The 25858-nt window shown below is 36.2% G+C and overlaps 1 protein-coding gene across 1 annotated transcript; it reads right to left on the reverse strand.

Moving 5' to 3' along the window:
* Positions 1 to 6863: 6863 nt before the first annotated feature.
* On the reverse strand, positions 6864 to 24342 carry rfx6 (regulatory factor X, 6). Its single transcript, XM_078274944.1, has 20 exons — positions 24186 to 24342; positions 22332 to 22491; positions 20822 to 20945; positions 20341 to 20402; positions 20130 to 20207; positions 19647 to 19674; positions 18843 to 18950; positions 18495 to 18572; positions 18278 to 18391; positions 16705 to 16754; positions 16203 to 16362; positions 15960 to 16104; positions 14473 to 14582; positions 14249 to 14366; positions 13078 to 13200; positions 12018 to 12224; positions 11447 to 11756; positions 9532 to 9905; positions 7650 to 7850; positions 6864 to 7505 (listed from the first exon to the last, which is right to left on the reverse strand). Exons 1-20 carry the CDS (start codon positions 24340 to 24342, stop codon positions 7327 to 7329), a joined length of 2886 nt encoding a protein of 961 aa, XP_078131070.1. The 3' UTR covers positions 6864 to 7326.
* Positions 24343 to 25858: the final 1516 nt, after the last annotated feature.

Raw genomic sequence — 25858 nt, forward strand, 5'->3', positions numbered from 1 at the left:
TAGCATTTAGTTTCTAATTTTCATTTGCAAAAGAGACTTCCATTTGTAGGCTGATCTAATCTAACAAAAAAGTATTATATTTGTGACAGTAGGTAGAATTAAACTTACGTAACATCCATGAGGACTGACACTATTTGAACAGGAAAATAAAATTAGATTTTTGTTCATACATTACTCAACTTATCGTTTATATTTCATTTTTATAGGAGGGCTGTAACTGTCATGAAATAGGAAATAATGTTAATTTTAATTGGAAGGTCTGTGTGGAGACACATAAGGAGGCTGTCTCGATCAGCTCTAATGCAAAGTTCTGGTTAAACATTGGCCCAAAGTTTGCCTTCCGCCTTCTGTTGTTTTTACACTAAAGGTCCGGCAATTGTTGCAGCCATTATTGACTTAGTAATTAAAGTATTTTAACGTGGGGATTCTGTAATCATTACATATGCCACCATCTGTCGATGCGCCGCTGCATGAGCACCTGAAATGGATTTTTCCTCCTGAGTAGATAACGTATAAAAAAGGGAGGTGGGAGGACGGCCACATCACTGCCATTCATCTAAAACTGTCTGATTCATGCCAGGGTCTATATGTATTTATTGGGTTTTTATTAAATATGTAATATGTAATAGTGGCTGTTCTATCCAGAGGTTTCTCCCGAAACACAAATGCATTAGCAGAGCAATAATATAAATAGTTTGAGATATTGTTTTTTTTTTAATAATTAGTCTGATTTTTATGTTGGTATATAGGATATTTTGCACGTCTTTATTTTTTTTATTTGCATTGTATCTAAAACAATACATTTGAATTGAATTGAAGGTTTTAACTTCTTTTTGTAAATGAATGAACACATTTTATTTTATGTGTCATGCTGTAAAAATGGCCTGTCTCACCTGGAATTACATGACATAATAATTCTACCATCCTGTTAATCAATAACAACGCAACATGTGGGATAACACTAAAATTTAATGAAAAGAACGATGTAGTTTGGTACAAAATATAGGGAACAAACTGAGTCAATAATACATTTCAACATATATATCGAGAATAAGTTTACAATCACAGATGGACAATACATTATTTTAATGGGTTTAAATGAAGATTCTCTTTTGAGGAAATTCAAATGTTCTCTATAATTAGTACTGAATTACATTCTTTTCAGGAAACTTCCTCGGAAATTATTAGGATATCCCATAAAATAAAGCATTCACTCGGTTCACTCGGTTTTCAGATGACTCCAGAAGTGTTTTTTGATTTATGCTTTACAGTAATTGCTTTTCCATCTGTACAGTAAAAGAATAAACTTATTGGTCAGACAGTGGAAGCAGTATTTCAAATTCATATTACATTTTAATTTCAAGATACTAAACATACATTTTCAAGATACAGACCAATAAACATTGGTCTGAAAATCAACACTTAATCAATGCAATGAAACAGTTCAGTTCAGTAAGCTTTAAGCATTTTCTTCTCCTTGAGCTGTCTTTGAAGTATAATTACGGTAAATGGTTTGAGTTTTTTAGTGAAGTATGTTTTGTCAGAAGAAACAATCCATTTCAGTCTCCTTTGATCTTATGGTTTTATGATGTCCCATCTGCCCCAGCACTGACAAACTCAAGAGAAGACTTGTTTCCATGTTTTACTGAGGTCACCATGGTGTGATATTAACAGTTTCACTCTTATCTGCCAGTCCTCCCTTTCTCTGTGTTGGTTCTCGTAACATTTTGGTAAACACTTTTATCTGACTCATATCTACTCCCCATTGTGCCGCAGAGAAAGCAAATAATTTCCAACTTTGAGCCGCAATCTTCAATTGTGATGCTGTCCTGTAATCTCAGAGTTCAGCCCTTAAAGAGTCGTGTGTTTGGAGCTTTGACACATGGTCTTTCAATCAGGGGCGATAAGGACTCTATTGGTGTCTATTATTGACTGAAAGTCAATCTGCCCTCAGAGGCAGACAGAAGCTAGAACACAAACTGTTCCCTGTTCTGTTCTGTGCAGTTTAGTATCTCCATGATTGCAATTAATAAATAAATGTACAAACACGCAACCAGGAGCAACAGAGTAATGTTTCATCAAGTCCGATTTTTTTCCATAACTATGACGTTTTTTGAATCTATGATTATTTTTTTTTTTATAACATGGCACATCTGTCCTTGTTTGTCTCCTGCAGACTGACTGTGTGTGGACTATACGTGGTCATCAGAGAGGCAGCAGTGCTGGACAGACTGGGCTTCACGGTCTTTTTATGTCATTGTTATGACCTTTTTTGACATTTTTCTCAAAAAATATACTGACATTTTTATGACATACTATGACTTTATATGATATATCATATGCTATGAATTTTTATGACTTTTTATGACATACTATACTATGACTTTTTTATGAAATATTATACTATGACTTATTTATGACTTTTTTTGACATACTATACTATGACTTTTTTGAGACTTTTTTCGACATACTATGCAATGACTTTTCATGACTGTTTTTGACATACTAAAATATGACTTTTTTTCGACATACTATACATATGACTTATTTATGACTTTTTTCGACATACTATACTATGATTTTTTTCGACATACTTTACTATGATTTTTTTCGACATACTTTACTATAACTTGTTTGAGACTTTTTTCAATATACTATACTATGACTTTTCTATGACTTTTTTTCGACATACTACACTATGACTTGTTTATGACTTTTGTTATATTATACTATGACTTTTCTCGACATACTATACTAGGACTTATTTATGACTTTTTTCAACTTACTATACTATGATTTTTTTCGAGATACTTTACTATAACTTGTTTGACAAATTATACTATGACTTTTTTATGACTTTTTTTGACAAATTACACTATGACTTTTTTATGACTGTTTTCAACATACTATACTATGACTTTTTTCGACATACTATGCAATGACTTTTCATGAGTGTTTTCGACATACTATAATATGACTTTTTGACATACTATACAATTACTTTTTTATGACTTTTCTTCGACATACTATACTATGACTTTTCTTTCACTTTTTTCACATACTATACTATGACCTTTTACCGACATACTATAGTATTGACTTTTTTTTCGACATACCATACTATGACTTTTTTGACTTTTTTTCAACATGCTATACTATGAATTTTTTCCACATACTATACTATGACTTTTCATGACTGTTTTCAACATGCTATACTATGACTTTTTTCCGACATACTATACTATGACTTTTCATGACTTTTTTCGACATACTATACTATTACTTTTTTCGACATACTATACTATGACTTTTTACCGACATACTATAGTATTGACTTTTTTCGACATACTATGACTTTTTATGACATATTATACTATGACTTATTTATGACTTTTTTCGACATACTATACTATGACTTTTTATGACATACTATACTATGACTTTTCATGACTGTTTTCAACATGCTATACTATGACTTTTTTTATGACTTTTTTTCAACATGCTATACTATGACTTTTTTCCACATACTATACTATGACTTTTCATGACTTTTTTCGACATACTATACTATGTCTTTTTTTATGACTTTTTTCAACATGCTATACTATGACTTTTTTCAACATGCTATACTATGACTTTTTTCCACATACTATACTATGACTTTTCATGACTTTGTTTCTACATATTACAATATGACTTTTTTCAACATATTATACTATGACTTATTTATGACTTTTTTCGACATACTATACTATGACTTTTCATGACTGTTTTCGACTATACTATGACTTTTTTATGACTTTTTTTCAACATATTATACTATGACTTTTTTCAGCATACTATACTATGACTTTTTTTTTATGATTTTCCTCGACTTACTATACTATGGCTTTTTTTCGACATACTATACTATGATTTTTCATGACTTTTTTCAACTTACTATAATGTGACTTTTATCACTTTTTTTGACATACTATACTATGACTTTTTCATGATTGTCTTTGACATACCATAGTATGACTTTTTTGACTTTTTTTCGACTTACTATACTATGACTTTTTTATTACTTTTTTCGACATACTATAGTATGACTTTTTTCGACATACTATGACTTTTTTTATGACTTTTTTCAACATGCTATACTATGACTTTTTTCCACATACTATACTATGACTTTTCATGACTTTTTTTCAACATGCTATACTATGACTTTTCATGACTTTTTTCGACATACTATGCTATGACTTTTTTATGATTTTCCTTGAGTTACTATAATATGATTTTTCTTTACGATTTTCCTCGACATACTATGTACTATGACTTTTTTTGTCTTCATCTGCATTATAAAAGAAGACATGTTTGGCATCTGTTATCAATGTTGACATGACATTTTTGTGTTTAGTTTTTATTTTGCATATTTGACCACTCAGATTGTGATCTTTGACTCCTCAGTTTGTCTGCAGCAGCATGAGTCCTCCATGTTGTTTTATTTTGTGTGTTGCAGTTAAATGTCATAAGTTGTGTAATGAATTATAAATAACCTGAAATAATAAAGCTCTGAAACAAAGTGCAGATTGTAAAGTTTTTATTTTATTTTGAAACAACAACAAGCTGTAAAATCCCAATGTACACTTCCTGCTCGGCAGCAAACAGCAGATGGACTAGCTGGTGAACATAATGGGGCATTTAGGAGGAGAAGGCCACTAGGTAAGGGGCCGGGCTGCTCCTCGGGGACATGAAAGCGAAAGGGCTGTCGTTGTCCCACCTGTAAAGAGGACAATCCTTTTGCTGAAAAGAGAGGCGGAACAGCAACAGCTGGAAGATGGACAAAATTGTCCTCCTCTTTCTGAAGTTGAGAGAACCTGGAAGACAAACAGGCTGGTTTTAGGCTCCTCATCAAAAGATAAATAACAGTACAGATTACAACACACCATCATGTTAAACTCTTACCACTGCGACAGGGTTCTCTGGTTGGATGAGAGACCACCGTCCTTGTGATGAGTCAGTCTACTCTTTTGTCAGAAAGTCCCTGAATGCTCCTTGTTTCCTGCAGGACCTGGGTCAGCTTCAGGACATGCTGACATCCTTGCTTTTCGACATACTATACTATGACTTTTCATGACTTTTTTCGACATACTGTGACGTTTTTCGACATACTGTACTACGACTTTTTTCAATATACTATACTATGACTTTTTTCGACATTATACTATGACTTTTTAATGACTTCTTTCGACATACTATGACTTTTTTTTGACATACTGACGTTTTTATGACTTTTTTTGACATGCTATACTATGACTTTTTTCGACATACTATACTATGACTTTTTCATGACTTTTTTCGACATACTATACTATGACTTTTTATGACTTTTTCGACATACTATACTGTTTTTTCGACATACTATACTATGACTTTTTTATGACTTTTTTTTGACATACTATACTATGACTTTTTTATTACTTTTTTTTGACATGCTATACTATGACTTTTTTCGACATACTATACTATGACTTTTTTTCTACATACTATGATTTTTTTTGACATACTATATTATGACTTTTTTCGACATACTATACTATGACTTTTTCTACATACTATACTATGACTTTTTTCGACATACTATACTATGACTTTTTTTTATGATTTTTCTTCGACATACTATACTATGACTTTTTTTTTAATGACTTTTTTCTCGACATACTATACTATGACTTTTTTTTCGACATACTATACTATGACTTTTTCATGACTTTTTTTCGACATACTATACTATGACTTTTTTCGACATACTATACTATGACTTTTTTCGACATACTATACTATGACTTTTTTCGATATACTATACTATGATTTTTTTTCGACTTACTGACGTTTTTATGACTTTTTTTGACATGCTATACTATGACTTTTTTCGACATATTATACTATGACTTTTTACCGACATACTATAGTACTGACTTTTTTCGACATACTATACTATGAATCTTTTATGACTTTTTTTTCAATATTATACTATGACTTTTTATGACATACCCTACTATGACTTTTTTTTCGATATACTATATTATGACTTTTTTCGACATACTATACTATGACTTTTTTCCAAATACTATACTATGACTTTTTTGAGACCTTTTTTCGACATACTTTACTATGACTTTATGAATTTTTTCGACATACTACACTATAATTTTTTTGTCATACTATACTATTACTTTTTTCGACATACTATATTATGATTGTTTTTACATAATATACTATTATTTTTTTTCAACATACTATACTATGACTTTTTTTAGACATGCTATGATTTTTTAAGACTTTTTTTTGACATACTATAATTTTTTTACATACTATACTATAACTTTCGACATTATATACTATGTATATTTTCGACATACTATACTATGACTGTTTTATGACTTTTTTCGACATACTATACTATGACTATTTCATGGGTTTTTTCCAACATACTATACTGATTTTTTCATGACTTTTTTCGAAATTCTGTACTATACTTTGACTTTTTATGACATACTATACCTAGACTTTTTTGACATACTATACTATGACTTTTTTCGACATACTCTACTATGACTTTTTCATTAACACAAATTTTAAAGTAAAGTTATTTAATTGAATTATATTTTTATAACTATCCAAAACGGTTTAATCTTGCAGCAGTGATAGCAGCCCGTCTGAATAATTAAACTCAGTACCAAGTCTAGCCTTTATAGTAAATAGCTGAGTATATAGAGTCGGAGTCCACTTCAATCACCTTGGATGTCAATAAATATAGAACAGAATTCTGTCTAACAAATATTTATTTACAACCATTTGCAAACAGAAGAAGTGGAAGCCCTTAGGCATCATTTAGAAACAAAGGTTTGTGATCAAAAACACAGTTGTGGATATGAGATAAATATCTGTAAGAGACTGACTGCTGTCTTATATTGTATGTTTTTAAAGTAAAAATCCACATTATCATACAAATAAATATCTTTCCTTTGCTCCTCTCCATCTGGTTTATAATACAGTAGGGGATAAAAACAATTGGCAGGTGTCATGCAGGTGTTCCTTAGTCTTTATACAGTATGTGTATATCTCTTTATGCAGGAGTGTCCTGGCTCCATGTTCATACTGTACCTTACAGTTTGAATGTTCTTGGTCTGAATTTGGCTGGGTGCATTCGTCACATACATACATACATACATACATACATACATACACACATACATACATACATACATTCTGCATCTGATGGGAACTTGAGTCCAAACATCAGGACGGTTCTCCAGTAGAAGTTTATGCTTTCTGCCGTCATTGTACTCCTCCTGCTCCCATGAAGACAGTGTTAATGGGAGGCAGCGAAGACACCAGGTCCTGCACCTCTGACGATGATGGCACACGCTGCTGACAGAGCAATGCATCCTGGGAAGTGAACAGAGAGGAAACTCCAAACATGCATGGAGCAGATCCTGACGTGGGGAGGGAATGATCTGAGGAGGAAAAAAACAGAAATGTATTGTAATGTATGAGATTTAATTGCTTTAAAATTCAAGATGTATTTTACATCTCTGGTCCTTTTACGGACTTTTGTTTACTTTTGCCTTTATTTATGTGTTGAGAAATTTAAACCTGACCTGCTCCGGTTTCGGCCTCAGTGAAATACGCTCCCGTTGTTTTCCTTCCCGGTTCATCCAGGATGTTGAGCGGATCGTGGACCTCAGAGTATGTTGAAGGAAACGGGCGCAGACTGCCGACGGTGCTGATGACGGACACATGCTGATCAACCAGTGATGTCATGCGCTGGGTGTCCAGGTAACTGCTGTTGCCATAGTAACCTGCCACAGGAGGAAAGTTTGGCATTGAGTTCCTGTTACAGTTTTTGCCGATTGCTTACACACTGAAATCAAAAGTATTACACAATTATCAAAACCTTACACTCAAGGAGCAAAACATTGGCCCAGATGTGCACCACTATAAGCACAATGTCAGCCTCACACTTTTCTGAAAACATTACACACAGTGATTAGCAGTGACTAACACTAAACACACTTTTATACATCAGACACAGAAGTATATCATGATGTCACTTCCTTGCAATTCCAAAACTCAGTGCTTTCAAATGACCACACCTGTGAGCCAATCTGTGAAACGCAGCCATCAGGTGCACAAACACTTGATTGCTTAATTGTAGACACACCAATCAGGTTTAAGCACTATACAAATGCAGCAGGTAAGTCTAGTATTTTCTGTACTGTATTTTCAGTTCTTTTTTTTGTTGTTTTTTACTGTAATTGTAACCTGTACTGGATACCATATTTAATGTTTGTCTGTTGTTTGCTGAGCTAACAGTGTTATGCACACTACTGTAGTAGCATGAAAACTGGGACATGTTTGGTTGTTGATTCTCCATGTTGACATGTTGACTGATTTGGGTATATGGAGAGAAATAAATTATATTTTCCTCAGTCTGCAGCATTGGTTATTGTGTAATTGCACTTTCTCTGTGTACTTCATTTACAGTACTCTAATCACTGAGAAGTAGAATTGCTAAAAGTGTTTTAGGTTAGCAACAGCAGTGTGTAACTGGTTCAAACAGAACTAAGTCAAATGAAACGTGTGTTTCATATGGTAATAAAATATGGTTTTTATGAATTAGTGTATAGTTTTTGCAAGTGTTTCATTTTGCAGAGCGTCTGAGGTGTTCTGCTAAATTTGTGTAGTGTTTTGAAAAAATAGTGCTTAAGCAATTGAAAATAACAAATAATTTAGTGGAGATTGGGACCCCTCAAGGATTCACAAGATAAGTTTGAGTCCCAAGGTGATTAAAGGAATAAAGCTACATTGTATTACAACTAAGGTTGTAAGTCCTTTCTCAAATGTTTTATTGGTGAAGAGACCTGTGAGAAACTGATGACATAGAGTCTGAGTATCTTAGCAGTGAAAGTGTGCATTTCGTTTGGCTGATGACATATTTTACAGTTTAATTAAGTGTAATACTGCAACTTTTTGTATGAATATATGTATGTTTTTCTTACTTTTAGCAACACACCAACAATAGTGGTTTCGTTATCCTGAAAGGTCATTCAAGATTTTGAATTTGTTGTAACACCTCCTCAGGTCTTTCTTAGTTAATAGTCACAGGAAGTGATGTGTAATATGTTTTTGTTTTTTTTAAATGAAACAGTTTACAATTTTACATCTTTAAGTATAATGTGTCAATTTTATGTCAGAAGAGGTTGACTATACGCAGCTAAAAAAAAGCACAGAAAACTGTAATAAGTGTGTGTTAAATGTCACTTAATTTCATTTAAATTAAACACACTTTTTTCTCGAGTACATATTCTGTATCTGCTTCTTCTGACTCTGACTGAAGCCACAACATAAACTAAGACAGCACGTGGCACCATGACATCAAAAAGAAATATTCAACCGTCTTTTAAAAATAAAATTCTGTAGGTGGGCAAAGTTTGGCAAAGCTAATTTCCACATTAATGCCAGAGTCTGAGTCGTCCTCACCGCTGTGTCCTGCAGCAGAGTACGTCTGTCCCTGACACCCACCGCCCGCAGTGTTCAGTCCAGCCCCCACCACAAAGCCGAACCCCTCTGCTGAGTCCAGAATCTGAGCCGCTGTCTGAGCGTCCAGTCCCTGTTCAGTCTGAACTGGATCTGAGTCTGAACTGTAGCTGGATGTGGGTCGGACCGCAGAGCCGTAAGGTGCCAGGGAGCAGTTAGTGCTGTTAGATGAGTGATGAGCTGACGGGGGATGATGGCTATAGAAGACGTCTTTAGTCAGGTGTTGGTCATTGAAGGATGGGTACCGGGAGAGATGGTAGGCCAGCGATGAAGCCTGAGACTGAACCGAAGCCAGACACTGACTCTGATTCGGAAGCCTGAAACACAGATTAAACAAATCTTCATACTCAATGGGGTTTTAAGCCCCCAACGTCTCCCTCCAGGCAGCGCTGCGACCGTTGACTTCAAGGCACCTAACCCTAACCATAACCCTAACTATAACCATAACCATTGGCTAATCCTATTGAGACGTTGTGGGCTTAAAACACCAATAAACAATCTTCATACTCAATAATGACAACAAAACATATTTTGTGTGGCAGAAGCTCAGTCGGTGGGGACTTGTCTTGTACGACCCAAGTACGAAGTGTTAACTGGTAGATAGAGCAGTGCCAGTTCGCCCGAATGGGCACTGCCGAGGTGCCCTTGAGCAAGGTACCGAACCCTTTAACTGCTCTGGTCGCTTTTCCATTTCCCCCTCACTCTGCTCTGACATTTCTCCATTTAATGCACGTCTATAGGTCCTGTTCGCATGTGTGTGTATTTCATGCCTGTGTGTTAGTAAAGTGTACCAAAACAGATTGGACATTTAAATTTCCCTTCAGGGATTAATAAAGTATATCTTCTTCTTTTTCCTCTTCTTTTATTATTTGACTGTCAGATATTTGCCAATTCAAACTTGGACGGGTATTTTATCTAATAAAAAAAAAGCTCCAAGTAGCTCATAAAAGTAAAAAGGATTTGTACATTAATGTTCTAAAATGTAACTATTTTCATGAGAAAAAAAAGGAGAATCAACAAGCATTACATTAGGGATTTTTTTCAGAAATGTTATACTTGTCAGGGTGGAATAGTCTATAAAATAATACATTAGCAGACTCTAATTTTTGTACTGCAACAATAATAACAATATTGTCAACAATATATGTCATAATTATTCCATGATTTACCATCTCATAATAATCTGATAAAATGAACCAAGGAAGACAGTCTATATCCATGACGTTCCACTTCCGGGATTGCTCCGGTGCCGCAGGAAATTCCGCCGGATGCATGTCTTTTCGCCGATTTGTCCGTTTCCTTCTGCTTTCTTTGTGTTGGAATCTAAATTCCGGTGGATTTCTGAGGACTATGGTTAACTGCTCCTCAGATCTCTGCAGGGTAAATCCAGACTATCTAGCTAGACTATCTGTCCAATCTGAGTTTTCTGTTGCACGACTAAAACAACTTTTGAACGTACACATACCAGTTCCTTCCCGAGGCTACTTTGCGGAACTTAGCACTGCCCAAGACGATTGTGATTGGTTTAAAGAAATACCAATAACCCAGAGCACGTTTTTCTCCCATCCCGGAATACTATGTGGACTAGCCAGACCCTCCTCCGCAGCGCTGTGGAGGAAGGTCTGGGAGGGAGGGAGGGAGAGAGGGAGGGAGGGAGGGATGGATGGATGGATAGATGGATAGACAGATAGACAGATACTTTATTCATCCCGAAGGAAATGTTTGAAAAAAAACAGTCATCAGTCCATATTGTCCATCATATCAGAGGCAGATGACCCTGACAGGACTGTATCTTATAAATGTATTAAATAAAACGTCAGTAACTGCCCTGAATTGTCTGTTAAGTAGCATAACTGACCTGAGTGCAGGCTGGTAGTTTGAGACCGAGGAGCCGCTGGCTGGATGGAAGTAACTAGAGCTGGTCTGAGGTAAGCAGTGGTACAGGGTCTCCGGGTATGAAGAGCAGGGGTTGAGCTGGGTCATGGCGCTGAGAGAGGACAGACAGGAAGAAGAGGAGGAGGAGCAGGTGGAGGAGGAAGAAGTAGTAGTCAAGGGTCTCCCAGTCATGGGTCCCTGGTTGATGACGGAGCCTCGGTGCACTAACGCTGCTGGAGAGATGGGGGGCGTCATGAGGGGCCCGCTGACCTGAGAGAAGTCCATCTGACCACCTGAGTGTGAAGAGGGAAAACACACAGGGGCCGTAAGTGTTCACTTTACAGGATTGTTTCATTTACAGCTGCACTAATCAAAATACTCTGCACCCTGCAGTCATTTGAACTATGCCCGTTGATCACGCCTCTTGTGCAGTAGAAAATACAGAGCAGACTCCCCAGACTGATGTTCAATCTTAAAAGATTGAGCTTGGTCTGGTGATGGCCAGACTACTACTTTGGAGGACATGGTGCATGGTCTTTTTTTGTTGCTTTTACCTGACACTGTGAACCCAGCAGACTCTGTCGCCTGGTAGATGACGGTGCTTGTTTCCAGACTTTGCTGCTGATTGGTGGACAGAGACATGTAGGCGTGTTCCACCAGAGACTCATTCTTCACTGATTGGTCAATGGCAGCACTGGCCTTGTTGCGATTAGCTAGAAAGCAGGAACTGGGAGAGGCCATGAACGCTGCTTTACTTGCATCTGAAAGTAATGAAGTTAACATCACGTCTTTAACAATAACAAAACTCAGTAAACCAACTGTTTGAACAGTTATGTTAATGTTCATTTACCATTACTGTAGCACCGATTATTTTGTTTGTAGGGATTTAATATAATAATGATGAAAGTAAAAGATCAATCATTCATTCAAATTATGTTAGGTTGATTATTTTCAGTAAATTCAATTACAATCAAACCCCAAATTTATTTTCCTGTGCCCTTCTCTCAACTGCACTTTAATTTCCTATATTATATATTATATTCCTTTATCCTTTATTATTTTCTATATTTGAGAGCTAGTTATTACTGCATCACAAATGCACAGAAATTGGATAACTTTTGTTCTTTTTTTGTCTATTTTTATGACATGTTATTCTACTCTAATTTAATTTATTTCCCTTTCTGCTGTGTTAAATTAAATGCATCTCTATGCCTTATGTAAAACACTCATCATGGTATATATTTTCTAATACAACGTGCTCCATATATTGTATAACAAAAAATAATCGTTATGATACTATGATGTAGAAGGATTTCCATTCCTAACAATTATAGTTTATTGCATTTTTTACATTATCCTATATTTAATTATATTTCCATGACTGTGCATTCTCTTGGTTTTATGTCTTTTTGTAAAGCACATGACATGACATGTTATGTCACATGACAGTGCTATAAAAATAGAATTATTATCATCCTACGACGTTTGTAACATCTGTAAAGTGGTTTTACTATGTCCCTGATGGTAAAAGAAAAAACAGACTTTAGACCTGCTGGAGATTTGAGTCCACGTATGTCAGCAGCTAAACTTCAGCCTCTGTTTGATGCTTGATACCTGCATTTTTCATGTATTTGTCCAGCAGGTTCTGCAGGTCCTGCTCCTTGTCGTTGTTGAACTGAGTCTCCAGAGCCAACAGGATGTATTCGTCTAACAGCATCCTGATCAGATGGAAGGAACCTGTCAATGTCGAAAATACAAGAAAGAAAAAAAAAAGAGAGAATTATACCTAAAATTATGAGGCGAGACTGTGTTTATGCGGATATCAAATTTCCAGAGACATTTGACTACCTCACTGTATCTTCTTCTTTATCAACAGTTTGACCTTTGCGTCAAGCTGCTCTTTGTTTGACCTGCAGGGTCGCAGCTTTAAAACCGTCTGTGTGTGTTTGAGCTTCACTAGGACTCTTCAGACCAACTGGTCAGTGTTGATTCACCTACAGGTTTTCTCTGTGTGTGCGTGTGTTTGAACAGAGAGCATGCGACCTACAGATAAGACTTTGTTTAATCAAGGCGAGTCTGGCCATTTAAATTTATGGCGCTATTGTAACAATCTGCTCCGAGCTGGCTCATATTAGCCATGTGTGTTAGAGTGTTTGTGTGTGTTTGTGTGTGTGTATATAGACTGAATAATGTAGAAGAAAGGAACACAAAATTAATTCGCCGAGTTACAGTTAATAGTTTGGCAAACAATATTCACCATGTTGCCATTTTGTTCAGTATGCAGCGTTTATAAATTGTGTTAATGTTGTCTGACTAACAGTTTCGTTAGCACCAGTTAGACCACAGTTCCCCTAAACCCTGTTGCTTGTGGTATCTTTGAGTTTCAGGATTCATCAGTTTAAGTTATGTTTGCTCCGTTCTGAGCTGTGAAGTAATCTGACCTGATGGCATACGAGATGAAAATCAAAATCAAACGTCTTGAAATTCATTGAATAATTTGTGACAGGAGGATTACCAGTGATTGCACTGGGTAACAGTGGTGGAAGAAGTACTCAGGACTTTTAGTTAAAGTATTAATCTCCAAGATTTGCATTTAAATAAATGCCTGTTAAGTCACTACAGTATCTATCACTGAATCAGGACCACTGGGCAACTTTCATGTATGAATGTGTCTAACTGTGCGAGTGTAATTACGGTGTTCCTGCAAAAGAGAGCATGTCTCTCTCAGTGAAACGGACCTGAATACATGAAGGTTAATGATTTGTTACTTTAAAAATGTTCTTACCAAAGCTGGCGGCATTGTTAAGCGTGAGGTTGTGCATCACTCTGGCACCAAAGAAACTCCACCTGAGGAGGAAATCTTGAGCTCGCTTCTTCACAGATCGACCGCTCTGCTTCCCGGGCTGATCAGACACAGAAAAGAAAAGACTGCTTGGTTGCACAACAGGACATTAAGCAGGACAAATATGAGTCCACGGCGCACACAACGCCAAGTGGAACAGCTGTTACCTTGATGACTTTATGCTCCACGACAGAGTCCAGCCACTCAATGAAGGACTCCACTGTGGCGTTCTTTCTCAGCAGCTCCTTCAGCTCCTGAAAGACGGTGATGGAGTCATCTGGAATAAAAAAGAAGAGACAACTTGTTTTACTATCTATACAACAGAGTCTCACCTGTCTAGTAGAACAACAGAAACAGCTGCTGGTTGTTTCTTTAAAAAAATAAATAAAAAATAAAAATTTGTAGACATGGTACTGAATGTATATTTTGGATGTTTTTAAAAAAGGAAAATGTCGATTTGCAGGAGGCCTTTATATATGGGGTGGTATGCTGGATATACTGTCTGTTGATGTTGGGGTCGGTGTTTGTTCTCATGTTTGATTGTATGTTTATGTGTGTATGAAGAAATAAAAACTAATGACAAAAAAAAAAAAAAAAAAGAAGCTTGATGAATGCATCCTTTTAGAGACGGATCAGTCTATGTATTTGCTGACGTGAATCTTCTAATATTATTATATAGCCTACCTTAATTAGAAACTAATATTTTCTAGCTCAGTTGTCATATATGATTAATGTAAATATATAAATATTACATTTTCCTCAGGTTGATTTGAGAAAATATGAATTAAATGATCATCAGTGATGGAATGTAGTAAATGTGAAGTATTTACTCAAGTAAATACTGAGGCACTTCATTTCATGCTACTTTATACTTACACTCCACACATTTTTACTCCACTACATTTATCTGACATTAGTTATTAGTTACCTTTTATTAATACAAAATAAAAACCGCCTAATAATTTATGATGTATTATTACACAGCTTAACCCTATGTTAAGCTACCTGACAGTATACAAAAAAATTATTAAAATTAGCTCCACCTTTACCAGCTGCAACATTAAAGTGATAAACACATTAATGCATTACTATTTATAATCCAGTGATGCATATTATTCTGAATGTTCTGCATAATTACAACACTGTCTTAAAATCAACTCAACTGTGCCTCTTGGACAATTTAGAAATCTGGGTTTAAACAACTGCAAACGTCTACTTGTTACTTCTTTACATAGTTGTACTTTCTTTTGCATACTTATTATACTAATTTGGTAATATAAAATAATTTTCCAATTCAGAATGTTTTATTGTCTTTATATATTTCTTATGATTGTATTTTCTGTGTTGTTCTGTTTTTGTCTTTATAATCTGACTCGATGACACTGAAAATGAGGGTAGCCCCTCAATGATCTCTCGAGGATAAATAAAGGTGTAATGAATGAATGAATGAATGAATGAATGAATGGATAATAAATACTTTTACTTTTATTACTTGAAGTATATTTTGATGCTAATACATTTGTGAAGTTACGTACAATTTTAAACGCAGGACTTTTACTACTTTTTACTTATTCTCACATTGCAGTGTTCCTACTTTTTTACTTGAGTAAATGATCGGAGTACTTCTTCCACCACTGATCAGTAGCTGTCTTACACTCAGAGTAGATGTCTGGATCCTGGTCTCCAGTAGCGTTTATGCTGAGCAGAGGCTGCGAGCTGATGCTGCTAAGATCCACACTGTCGATATCCAACACCATGCTGGTGACTACTGCCTGGTCAAACAGTGCCGGACGGGCTATCTGGAAAAAAGAGCCTCAGAAATCATTATCACGTTTATTTTGAGACACTAAAGTAGAATATAATCTCTGTAATCTATTCTGTTGTTCAGTAAACATACCTGTGCCAGATGTAGGAACGATGTCTGTCTCCTCAGGGAGGAAACAAAGTGGCGCGCTATAGGGAGCTTCTTGGCTGCAAGGCATTCTGGGAGGTTCTCCAGGGAGGAGGCAAGCCAGTGCTCCCAGTGTTTGGCAAAGTTCCGGATATCTGCCAACAGACTGATGAATAACATTTATACAGATGTATTCTCAATTCCCAATTAAATAATTAATCAAAGCTTTTCTCTCTTTTTATATCATTGTAGTTCAAAATAACTGCTTTTGTGTTAGACAAGACTCATCTCTACAGTGAAGAAAGTGGGTGAAATTGTATCATAACTGATGGGAATGATGGCCAAAATGGGGCTAAAGTTATTTGACAATAGTGAAAATTCCTTCCAACATGCTTATCTTTTTCCAGGGGAGGGGAGGGTTTTATGGGAGTTTATTTTATTTGTATTACTTTTTTGCACCAGCAATTCATTTGACAATAATACATGGAGTGCAGATGAAGTAACAAACCTTTCAGGCATCTCCTGCATTGTAGCTGGAATCAGAACATCTGTTAAAACCTGAGACAATAAGAAATACATTATTAGAATATACACTGTTAATCCAAATAGTTATCTTATCAGTAGTCTCTTTGCCAGACCCTCCTACAAAGCGCGCTGGAGGTTATCAGCTATCTTATCAGTGAGTCAGAGAGGATCTCTCTCTTCTAACAGTAAGAGGTTACAGAAGTTACCTCGGTGCTGGTAAAAAAAATTATTTTTCTTGCTTAAGACACATGGCTCAGGGAGAGGGGGAATTGAACCTGCACCTTTATACTTGCAAAATAGTGTCTCTAATTACTAGGTCAGCCTGCATGAAATTTTTTTACTAATATGTTGTAAGCTGCAGGAGGCAGAATTAAAAAACAAAAAAAACAACGCCAGAATTTTAATTTTGAGACCTCTTCTTCTTGCAGCTTTCTCTCCCCTCCTATCAATTGAGCACGGGCATGCAGTGGCTTCATACAGTAACATTTACGAGTAGCCTACTAATTATTCATTTCATCCAGATGGCGTTTTATAGCGGCAATTCTATGAGAATGACCGTCCCGCTTTCTATGTTAAGCCCTTTGAGATGACATACTGTGATTCGAGGCTCTAGTTTTCTACAGAAACATGAACTTGAACTAGCCGCAGCCGTGAGCTAGGGTTAGCAGAAGGCTAAACTACCGGCTCGTCTACCGCGTTTACGTTTCATCTCACACCGCCTCCGGCGTGTCCTCGTTCGGATGGCAGCAGCAGGCAGTGCCGCGGCTTCGGCCTCTGGTCCTCGTAGCAGGCTGCTGCCATTCGAACGAGGAATCGCCGGAGGAAGTGAGGAAGTGTACCCACAATAAACGACCCCGGCGTTCATGCTAGGCTAGTTTTCACACATCAATTGTCCGCTCCCTGGACAGTAAACTGGACTACTTTTTACACAACTTCGTTTCTATATGTACTGTATATAGACTGCTCACAATAAAGTCTCTTATTTTATAGTTTAGCCTTGAATTAGCTGCAGCCTTGAGCCGGTTATGGTATGGAAAACAACTTTCACCGAAGGCACCTGAACGCGCATATGAATTGGCAGAACAGCCAATAGGAACGCTCTATCCCCCTGAAAGGACCTGTGATTGGCCAAAGTCTCCCGTGACGGATAGATTGACTTAACCTGGAAAAGTCTTTTTTTTCTCTCAGACCACTTGAATTACAATTTGCTGAAAACTTATTATGAATGTTAAATGACGATAAAAATAGAAAATAGCTTTAAAGCTTAAAAGCAAACTTCATAATTAACCAAAATATATGCCATGTGATGAACCGAAAAAAGTGAAAGATTCCAAGTCCCATGAGCATCAACAAGGACAAGTGCAAAAAAAAAAAAAAAAATTACTATCTTTCAATTTTGTATTAATAATGTTCTCATTAAATCATACCTGACACTTGATATGAAACAAAACAGGAACTTATGATATACATGTCTGTGTTTGGGACACATTTAGAAGTGTGCATTCCTGCCATTATACTGCAGAAATAAAAATCCTGAAACAGTGTTTCCTAACAACCTTATAGAGGATTGAGTCACAGAAGCAGATGATGTCAACTATAACAGGGTTTTCCAGCAGTGGCAGCAGATGGTCGGGCATTCCCTGCCAGAAGTGGAGCAGAAAATTCTGGATCTGAAACAAAACATTTGAAGAGTTATATCTAGTTTTAGTGGAGGCTGATTTTACTCTCTTCAGTAAGAACAATAACATTCTCTCATGTGACAGTAATCATCACCTCCTCAAAGTTGACATTAATGGAATTGTCCAGGATGCATTGGCAGTGTGTTTTATACATCATGATCAGAGTGTCCACCTGCGAAGAGACAGTGAAGTTCTGACATTAAATTAATTCACACAAAAAACTGTAATGAACTCAGTAGCAGCCAGCTAAAACAACTACTGTCAATGTAATTTTGTTAGGAGTAGATACATTTGCATCATCTAGCATTTTATGTATGTCAAAATTAAGATTATGCCTATTTAACAACAATGCAGCAGGTAGATCGAACCTGCCAAGCTTGTTTGTTTACACTAAATACATAACATACTGATACCTCAAAATGAATTCATATGTATCACCAACCTTTTCTCTAGAGATATTTCCCTGCAGCAGAAGATGCTGAGCGTTGGGGAAGTCTGGGAGCAACGTTCCAGTTTTAGAGCTCAAAGAATATTTCCTGGTAAAACCTCCCTAAAAGAAATAACAATGTCATCATGTCCCTTTTTCTTTTAGTTGATCAATCTGATTGGTGGAGCGCTAACCCGGAAGACGAGCGGGATGAGCGTGACTAAGCCTCTCGAAATCTGACCGAAATCTTTCAAACTGACCTTTGTATATCTGAAATGAAGACAGATTCAGCAACTGTATGGCCTACTTCTCGCTTAAAATGTTTTCAGAAACACGTTTTGGTGAACTATCTTTGTAAAATATGAGATCGTATTCCGAACAAAGCCGCAATTATGCCCGGTTGAAAAATCCAGGAGCAGCCAGACCCACATGATGCGTTCGTCCAATCAGCTGCCGGTTTTAATTTTTTTCTGCCAACGGTCAGCCGTCGGGTTGGTGTGTCAGGGGCTTAACTTGTCGCAGTGATGTACAAGTGTACCCCGAGACTCTGTGACATCGTTGTTGAGTGCGGTTACAGGTGTAACAGAGCATATTTCTAAAATAACACTAAAAATTATATATGTGAAAATTTTACAGCAGATCAAAAACTATATTGTTCTCATTTTTTTGGGGGATGAATGTTGTTTATTTGGGAAAAATGTAACACTCACAATTCACAAATTCCCATTGACAAACTTTCAACCAGAGAGAGCAGCAAAACACTGCTTTTCAGCCTGGTGTTAAGTTACTCCTTAAGTAAGAGTTACCCTTTTCTCTTACCTCATTCTTGAGCTTGCTTCCGGAAAATCTGCAATTAAAAAAGAAGCAGATTTATTATTTGAAAATATAAATGCATTAGGTTTTGACATGAGATCTTTAAAAGTAAAAAAAAAATTAAAAAAAAAATAAAAAAACAGTACAAATGCATATATTTAGAGTATCAATACTACAGTAAAAATGATTTTGAGTTGACAATTTTCATATTAATATGGGTTTTACATTCAAGGTTGCATGTCATTTGTATAATACATTTTGGTATTTATTCTAGATGGACCAAACACACGGACTGAGTATTTAACATGAGTTGTAACTCTTCAACAGACAATTTGTGTGTCATCTGCAAAGACTGAGACTAAACAGACAAAATACAACCACTGTGCAATAATGCTCCAAACAATAAGATACTACAAAATCATCAACAAGCAAAAAACATGGAGGTACAGTATAACGTGCAAGAATTAAAACTGTTAAATGTTTTGTTACCTAGTCAAACCTTTTCCAGAATACACAGAGTGATAGTAAGCGCTGCTCTCTTTGATGCCAATTCCATAGTAATGATATCTGTATAATGCCAAGATATTAATATCAAATAAGTTCGACAACATTTTGGAGCTCTCGGTTACATGAAAAACTTTTTGCAAAAATTCTTATTAAGACAGAACGACTGAAAGTTTTCTGCAATTTCTGCAATTACTTGGAGTGTCCTCTGGTGCCCAGTCTTCTTGTTGTTAGAAGAGGAAACTTCTGCCGAATCGTCTGATGAGAAAAGGAAGTAAAGTTCTGGTTAGATCAATAAGTCATCAGATCATTGTCATTGGATCAATATTAGGATTCTATAGTACCCTCATAATGAACAGTATGTAATGTTTGTAACTGTACTGTCACTTTTTAGGGTATCTGCAGGTATTAGAAAGCCAAAGTATAGACTTTTGGGACATTTTTAAAACTACATGAATTACATTCTCATAATAATAAAAAACAAAGAGACATGTAACTGAAAGCACTGTATCTTTAACACTTGCAAGGAAAATGAAAATAAATGTTCACGATGTCCAAAGTTTGTCATATTTTATTATTATTATGTAATCTATAAAAAAAACATACTATGATGAAAGAAGTCTGCAGATAGATATCTGTTTCTGAGATGTCTGACGTTTTCTGGCACACACACACACCTTTCCAAATGTAGCAGCACAGGCCGGCTCTAGTTTCTCCTTCCTGCAGAAGTCCAGGTAATGAGCATAGAGGATACATCGAGGCAGACACACTCCTTCACACACAATATAATTCTCCTCCAGCCTGTTGAGATATACATCAGTTAGAAAAAACATGTAAGTATCACAGCAACATGGCGGTTGTACACTGAATACAGTAAAAGCAAAGACCAGCAACAAAGATGAAACCAATGGACAGACCCACTTTTTTTTAAATATCAGAGGGGAAAAAACAAACTTAATTGACATCGGGCAAATTGGAATCAGGTGTACTGAAAAGACAAGAATACAGCTTTAAAAAACCAAAAACGTTATTCTTATCTGTCACATACACATAGTGCAATGTAGTGAAGGTGTATAAAATAACCATCTGGTTGCCAACAATTGTTAGGAGGCAGAAGTCACTATTGGTTGTCATTTTTGTTTGCTTTAGGAATCAGTAGCGATGAGGGAAGCTTAAAGGTGCTCTAAGTGATGTTGGGTGACGGCACTTCTTGTTGACATTCAAAGTATTCAAACAAAACAAGGCTAGCTCGCCCCTCCCTCCTCCTCATCCTGTCCCCTCCCCCTCCCTTCCGTGCTTCCGCACACTAACCCCCCAACCCCAACTCCTTCTTGTCGGTTATTGGCTGGAACACTGTTTGATTTTGTGTTTCGTGGTTCAGGTTGGCGCAGTTTGTTTTTGTTGCGGTTTGTGGAGCCTGGGCTGTCTACAGAGACCACGGTTTTTTTACAGTGTGTTCAGGGGACAGGCAGCTCACGGGTAGTGAGGAGATGTTTGCTGTATGTGACAGAAAATGCTGTAGCCTAAAAAACGCATGACATCGCTTAGAGCACCTTTAACATTGCAGCCAACATAATAACTTTTGTTATGATGAGAAAGAGCAGTCTTTGCGGAGTCTGGAAATGTCTTCAAAACTGCTTTAAGTTTTAACAAATAACCTCAACTCAGACTGGCCAATAGTTCTTCCACCACCCACCAGCATTTTGTAGGAAGGAAGGTTTTTTGTGATGCAAAACAATGCTATCAACTAGCTATGGAGATGCTATTCATGTATGTCACCCCACACTAGGGCTGCACAATATATATATATATATATATATTTTTTTTTTGTAATCGTTATCACAATATCAACTGCATGGCGCAATAGACACATGGTGGAAGGCTGCGACACATCGCAAGTTGTGTTTGTTAAAAGAAAATATCCGTCGAAAACTGCACTTTACTGTCCTTTTTTTTTTTTAGTGGTGCCTTTTTCAGTTGTACTATGCTGGAAGAAGAATGCTGGGAATGTTTTCCATCATTTGTTTTAAATTCAACAAGCAGTTTTTGTATTTTAGCAGAATACTGAGAACAGTAGAAATGCGGAACAGAGTACATTTTAATATCTGTTTATTTATCGCATATTTTCTTCATATCGTGCAGCCGTACCCCACACACACCTATGAATATGGATATTGGTGCTTTTACCACTGCAGAGTGAGTTGTGTCTGTTTCTTCTTGTCCTTGATGATCTGACTGATGGTCTTCCTGGAGGACGAGATGCTCTGTTTGATGGTCAGGTCCGGGTTAAAGTCCACCAGGTCCTGGTCTTCCTCAGAGGACGGCGTCTCATTACTGTCCTCTGCTTCTGAGAAAACACACAAATATAGTAGCTCACAAGAGGGGTGTGTTTTTGACATAACTTGACTTTTTTTCAGTATGGTTTATACAGATAGTGGTCTTTCCATATCATGTCTAATAGAGAATGAAACTGTACTTCTTCTCCTCTAGCATAATTTCAGTCAATACCCTCCAGAGCACTGGTTCTCAAGCTTTTTTCAATATTGTACAGCCTTTGAACAGTTTTTTTAAGCCGTGTACCCCCTAACCAATGCAAATACTTTTTGGTAGAAAAAAAGATCTATATAAAGAGGAACAATACAGCGATGTCAGTGATAGATTTACTAAACAACAGCCTTGTACCTGGAAAACATTTAAATGCTAATGAAAAAAGGCGACAAAAACGTAACAAAAAAAACGACAAAACATCGGAAAAAGACGGTAGAAAGAAGGAAGTAAGGCAAGAATAGGTCAGAAATAGTAATAAAAACTTTGAAAACAAACACAGTAGAAAGAAGGAAGGTAACACTAGGGCGACAAATGTGACAAAAAAAACTTTGAAAAAAGCAGACAAAAAACTTTGAAGAAAAAAAAGACAGTAGAAAAAAGTAAGGAAGAAAGGCAAGAATAGGTCAAAACAGCAACAAAAACTTTGAAAAAAGTGACAAACTTGGAGAAAAAAAAAGACAGTAGAAGTAACTACAGCCTTTTAACTGAAAAACATTTTTGCAAAAAGTCCTCCCAAGTACCCCTAGGGGTTCACGTACCCCCATTTGAGAAACACTGCTCTAGAATATGTGTAAACATTTCAAATAAGTTCTGCACTGCACTGATGGAACATTTTCACATTTTATTTTTAACATTTATTTCAGTTTTAGTGTTTCTTCTTTGCCTCCAGCTTGACTCATGGCAATTTGACAATATATGCAATTGTGGGACAATTTCCAAACTTATCAGAATCAAAGGATTTTTAGCAAGCATTGGAGGGAAGTGGACTGAAAATAAAGAAACGTGTAAAGGTGTGTAGCTAGGGAGGGGGAAACAGTACTGAAAAAACAAACAAACAATAGGACAGTGAACTAATCCTAATACTGCTAATAATTGACACATGAGGTGTTGATGAAACATTTGATCCATCGTTGTTATGTCTGCCTTTTTGTGTGTGCAAATCTTTTGTTGAGGATTGTCAAAACCGTAAAAGTTAATATTTTGCAAGATAAATTAAATTCAGCATTAAGCATGGTGAAAACTGTACAAATGAGGATTTATATTGAGCCACAAAATGTATCGAAATAATTGTTACTTGTTCTACATTTTACATCTGAATTTAAAGACGATCATGATATAGGACGGATTTTATTTATTTTTTACTGATTGCTCATACTTTACTTACTTTTTGGTCATGTACAAAATACATCTTTCCTAATGTTTATGTATCTTTCATCATCCTCATTCACAAAAAAGTATGTGAAGAAAATAAATGGGATCTTGTTGTTGTAGCACCACCATGTGGTCAATCTGTGTCAATTTATTTTTCAACTGAGCAGCATTTGAAATGTAACCACAGAAAAAAAACATTTAAAGTGAAGATTGAGTTGAGATTACGTCGAGAAAACAGGAGAAGTTAACGGTGAAGAAGACATTAATATAAAACAGTAACATTTCAGATGTATTGATCTGACCTTCCAGCAGCAATAATATTGAAAATTGTTGTTTCATTACCTGATTTAATCCCAGAATCATCCTCTTGATGAAAATGTGTCTGTCCATTAAAGTCTGTGTGTGTGTCTTCTGGTGAGCTGCACAAAGTCTTGGTTAGAGAGTGAATAAGAAACACTTCATGCCTGGCTGAACTCTCACTGCTGCGTTTCATCGGCATAGTCACAAAAAAGTAAATGTCGATAAACAAATCAACCAAAGACAAAGATGAAAACTTAAGTCAGCATGCTGTAAAAAAACAAAAAAACAAAAAGTCCACTGCAGCTCATTTATCTTTAAGACTGTGAATCTTTAAACACTGTTTGCCAATCCCACCTTCACACAAGTCCAGGAAAAGATTTAAAAAAAAAAGATTATAAACACCACGTCCAGCATTTTTCATCCAACCAAATGAGAAACCAAAGAAAAGTGGAAACAACTGCAGTTGATAAACCTGACACGTTGAGCAACCTCAGACTAATAAAGCCGTGCTGTGGGAAGGCAGAGGTAATGAAGCCGTGGATGCATTCATCATATTTACAGAAGACTGGGGCTAATCCAGGATATTAATGATTAACAGAAAAACCCTGATCCATCTGTCCATCCATCTATCCTGCCTCCTACACTCAGTTGGCCTTTTATACAGTAGCCTACCACGTTATATCTAGCCTATACCAACCAATTGTTAAGTTTGCTTTCACTTATTTAGATAGTTTTGAAAACTCAAATATGTCCAGTTTAAATTTAGCTAGACTGGATATTATTGTGTGGCAGTTGTGTTGTTATGTTATGTTATGTTTACAGGTTCATTTTAAACTCAATGGACATTTTACCTGCTTAAAGGAAAGAAAAGAAAGAGGTTTTTGTTTTAGCTGCATCCACCACACTAGAGCTGCAACTAATGAATCTCTTAAATTAATAATCTCTTGATTGTTTTCTTGGTTAATCGACTAATTGTGTGGTTTATAAAATGCCAGATAATAGACCTTTTTCACAGCAGACATGTTGACATGTCATAGTAGGAAAAGCACAGGTGTATTCAAAACCATTAATGATGGCTGCATTCCACTTAGGAGAGGCCCTGGTATTGTTCATGCTGACTCACTGAAACAGCTTACTGGGACACTTGTTGGAATTGAGCCATTGTTAAGGTTATCAGTTTCAGCTGTGCTTTTCCTACTATGACAACAAAAGTCAAAATGTCTGCTGTAAAAAAGGTCGATAGTCCATTAATACAATTTCCTAAAGTCAAAGATGACATTATTAAGAAATCATATTTGTCCAAAATAAAAAATAAAAAACTAATATAAACAGATCAAAGCAGCTGGAACTAGTTAATGTTTGACAGTTTTGTTGATGAATCTGCAAAGTAACTAGAAAAGAGTTATCAGGCAAATGTAGTGGTGTGAAAAGTACAATATTTCCCTCTGAAATGTTATGGAGTAGAGGTACAAAGTAGCAGAAAATGGAAATACTAAAGTAAAGTATAAGTACCTCAGAATTGTAAATGCAGGTCTAATTTCCACGGTGTAAACCTGTAATATAAATGTAATGTTATTTAGGGTTTCTGTATAAAAGAAAATGCTATGTTGAAATCAGCATAAACCTTGAGGGGAATACATTTTAAATGCCCCAGCACACGTGTTAGGCGTAAACACAATTCAACAGACGTTAATGAAGTGTTTATACACTCTTGG

The sequence above is a fragment of the Sander vitreus genome, chromosome 18, assembly GCF_031162955.1.
Source record: "Sander vitreus isolate 19-12246 chromosome 18, sanVit1, whole genome shotgun sequence".
Classification (NCBI taxonomy): Eukaryota; Metazoa; Chordata; class Actinopteri; order Perciformes; family Percidae; genus Sander; species Sander vitreus.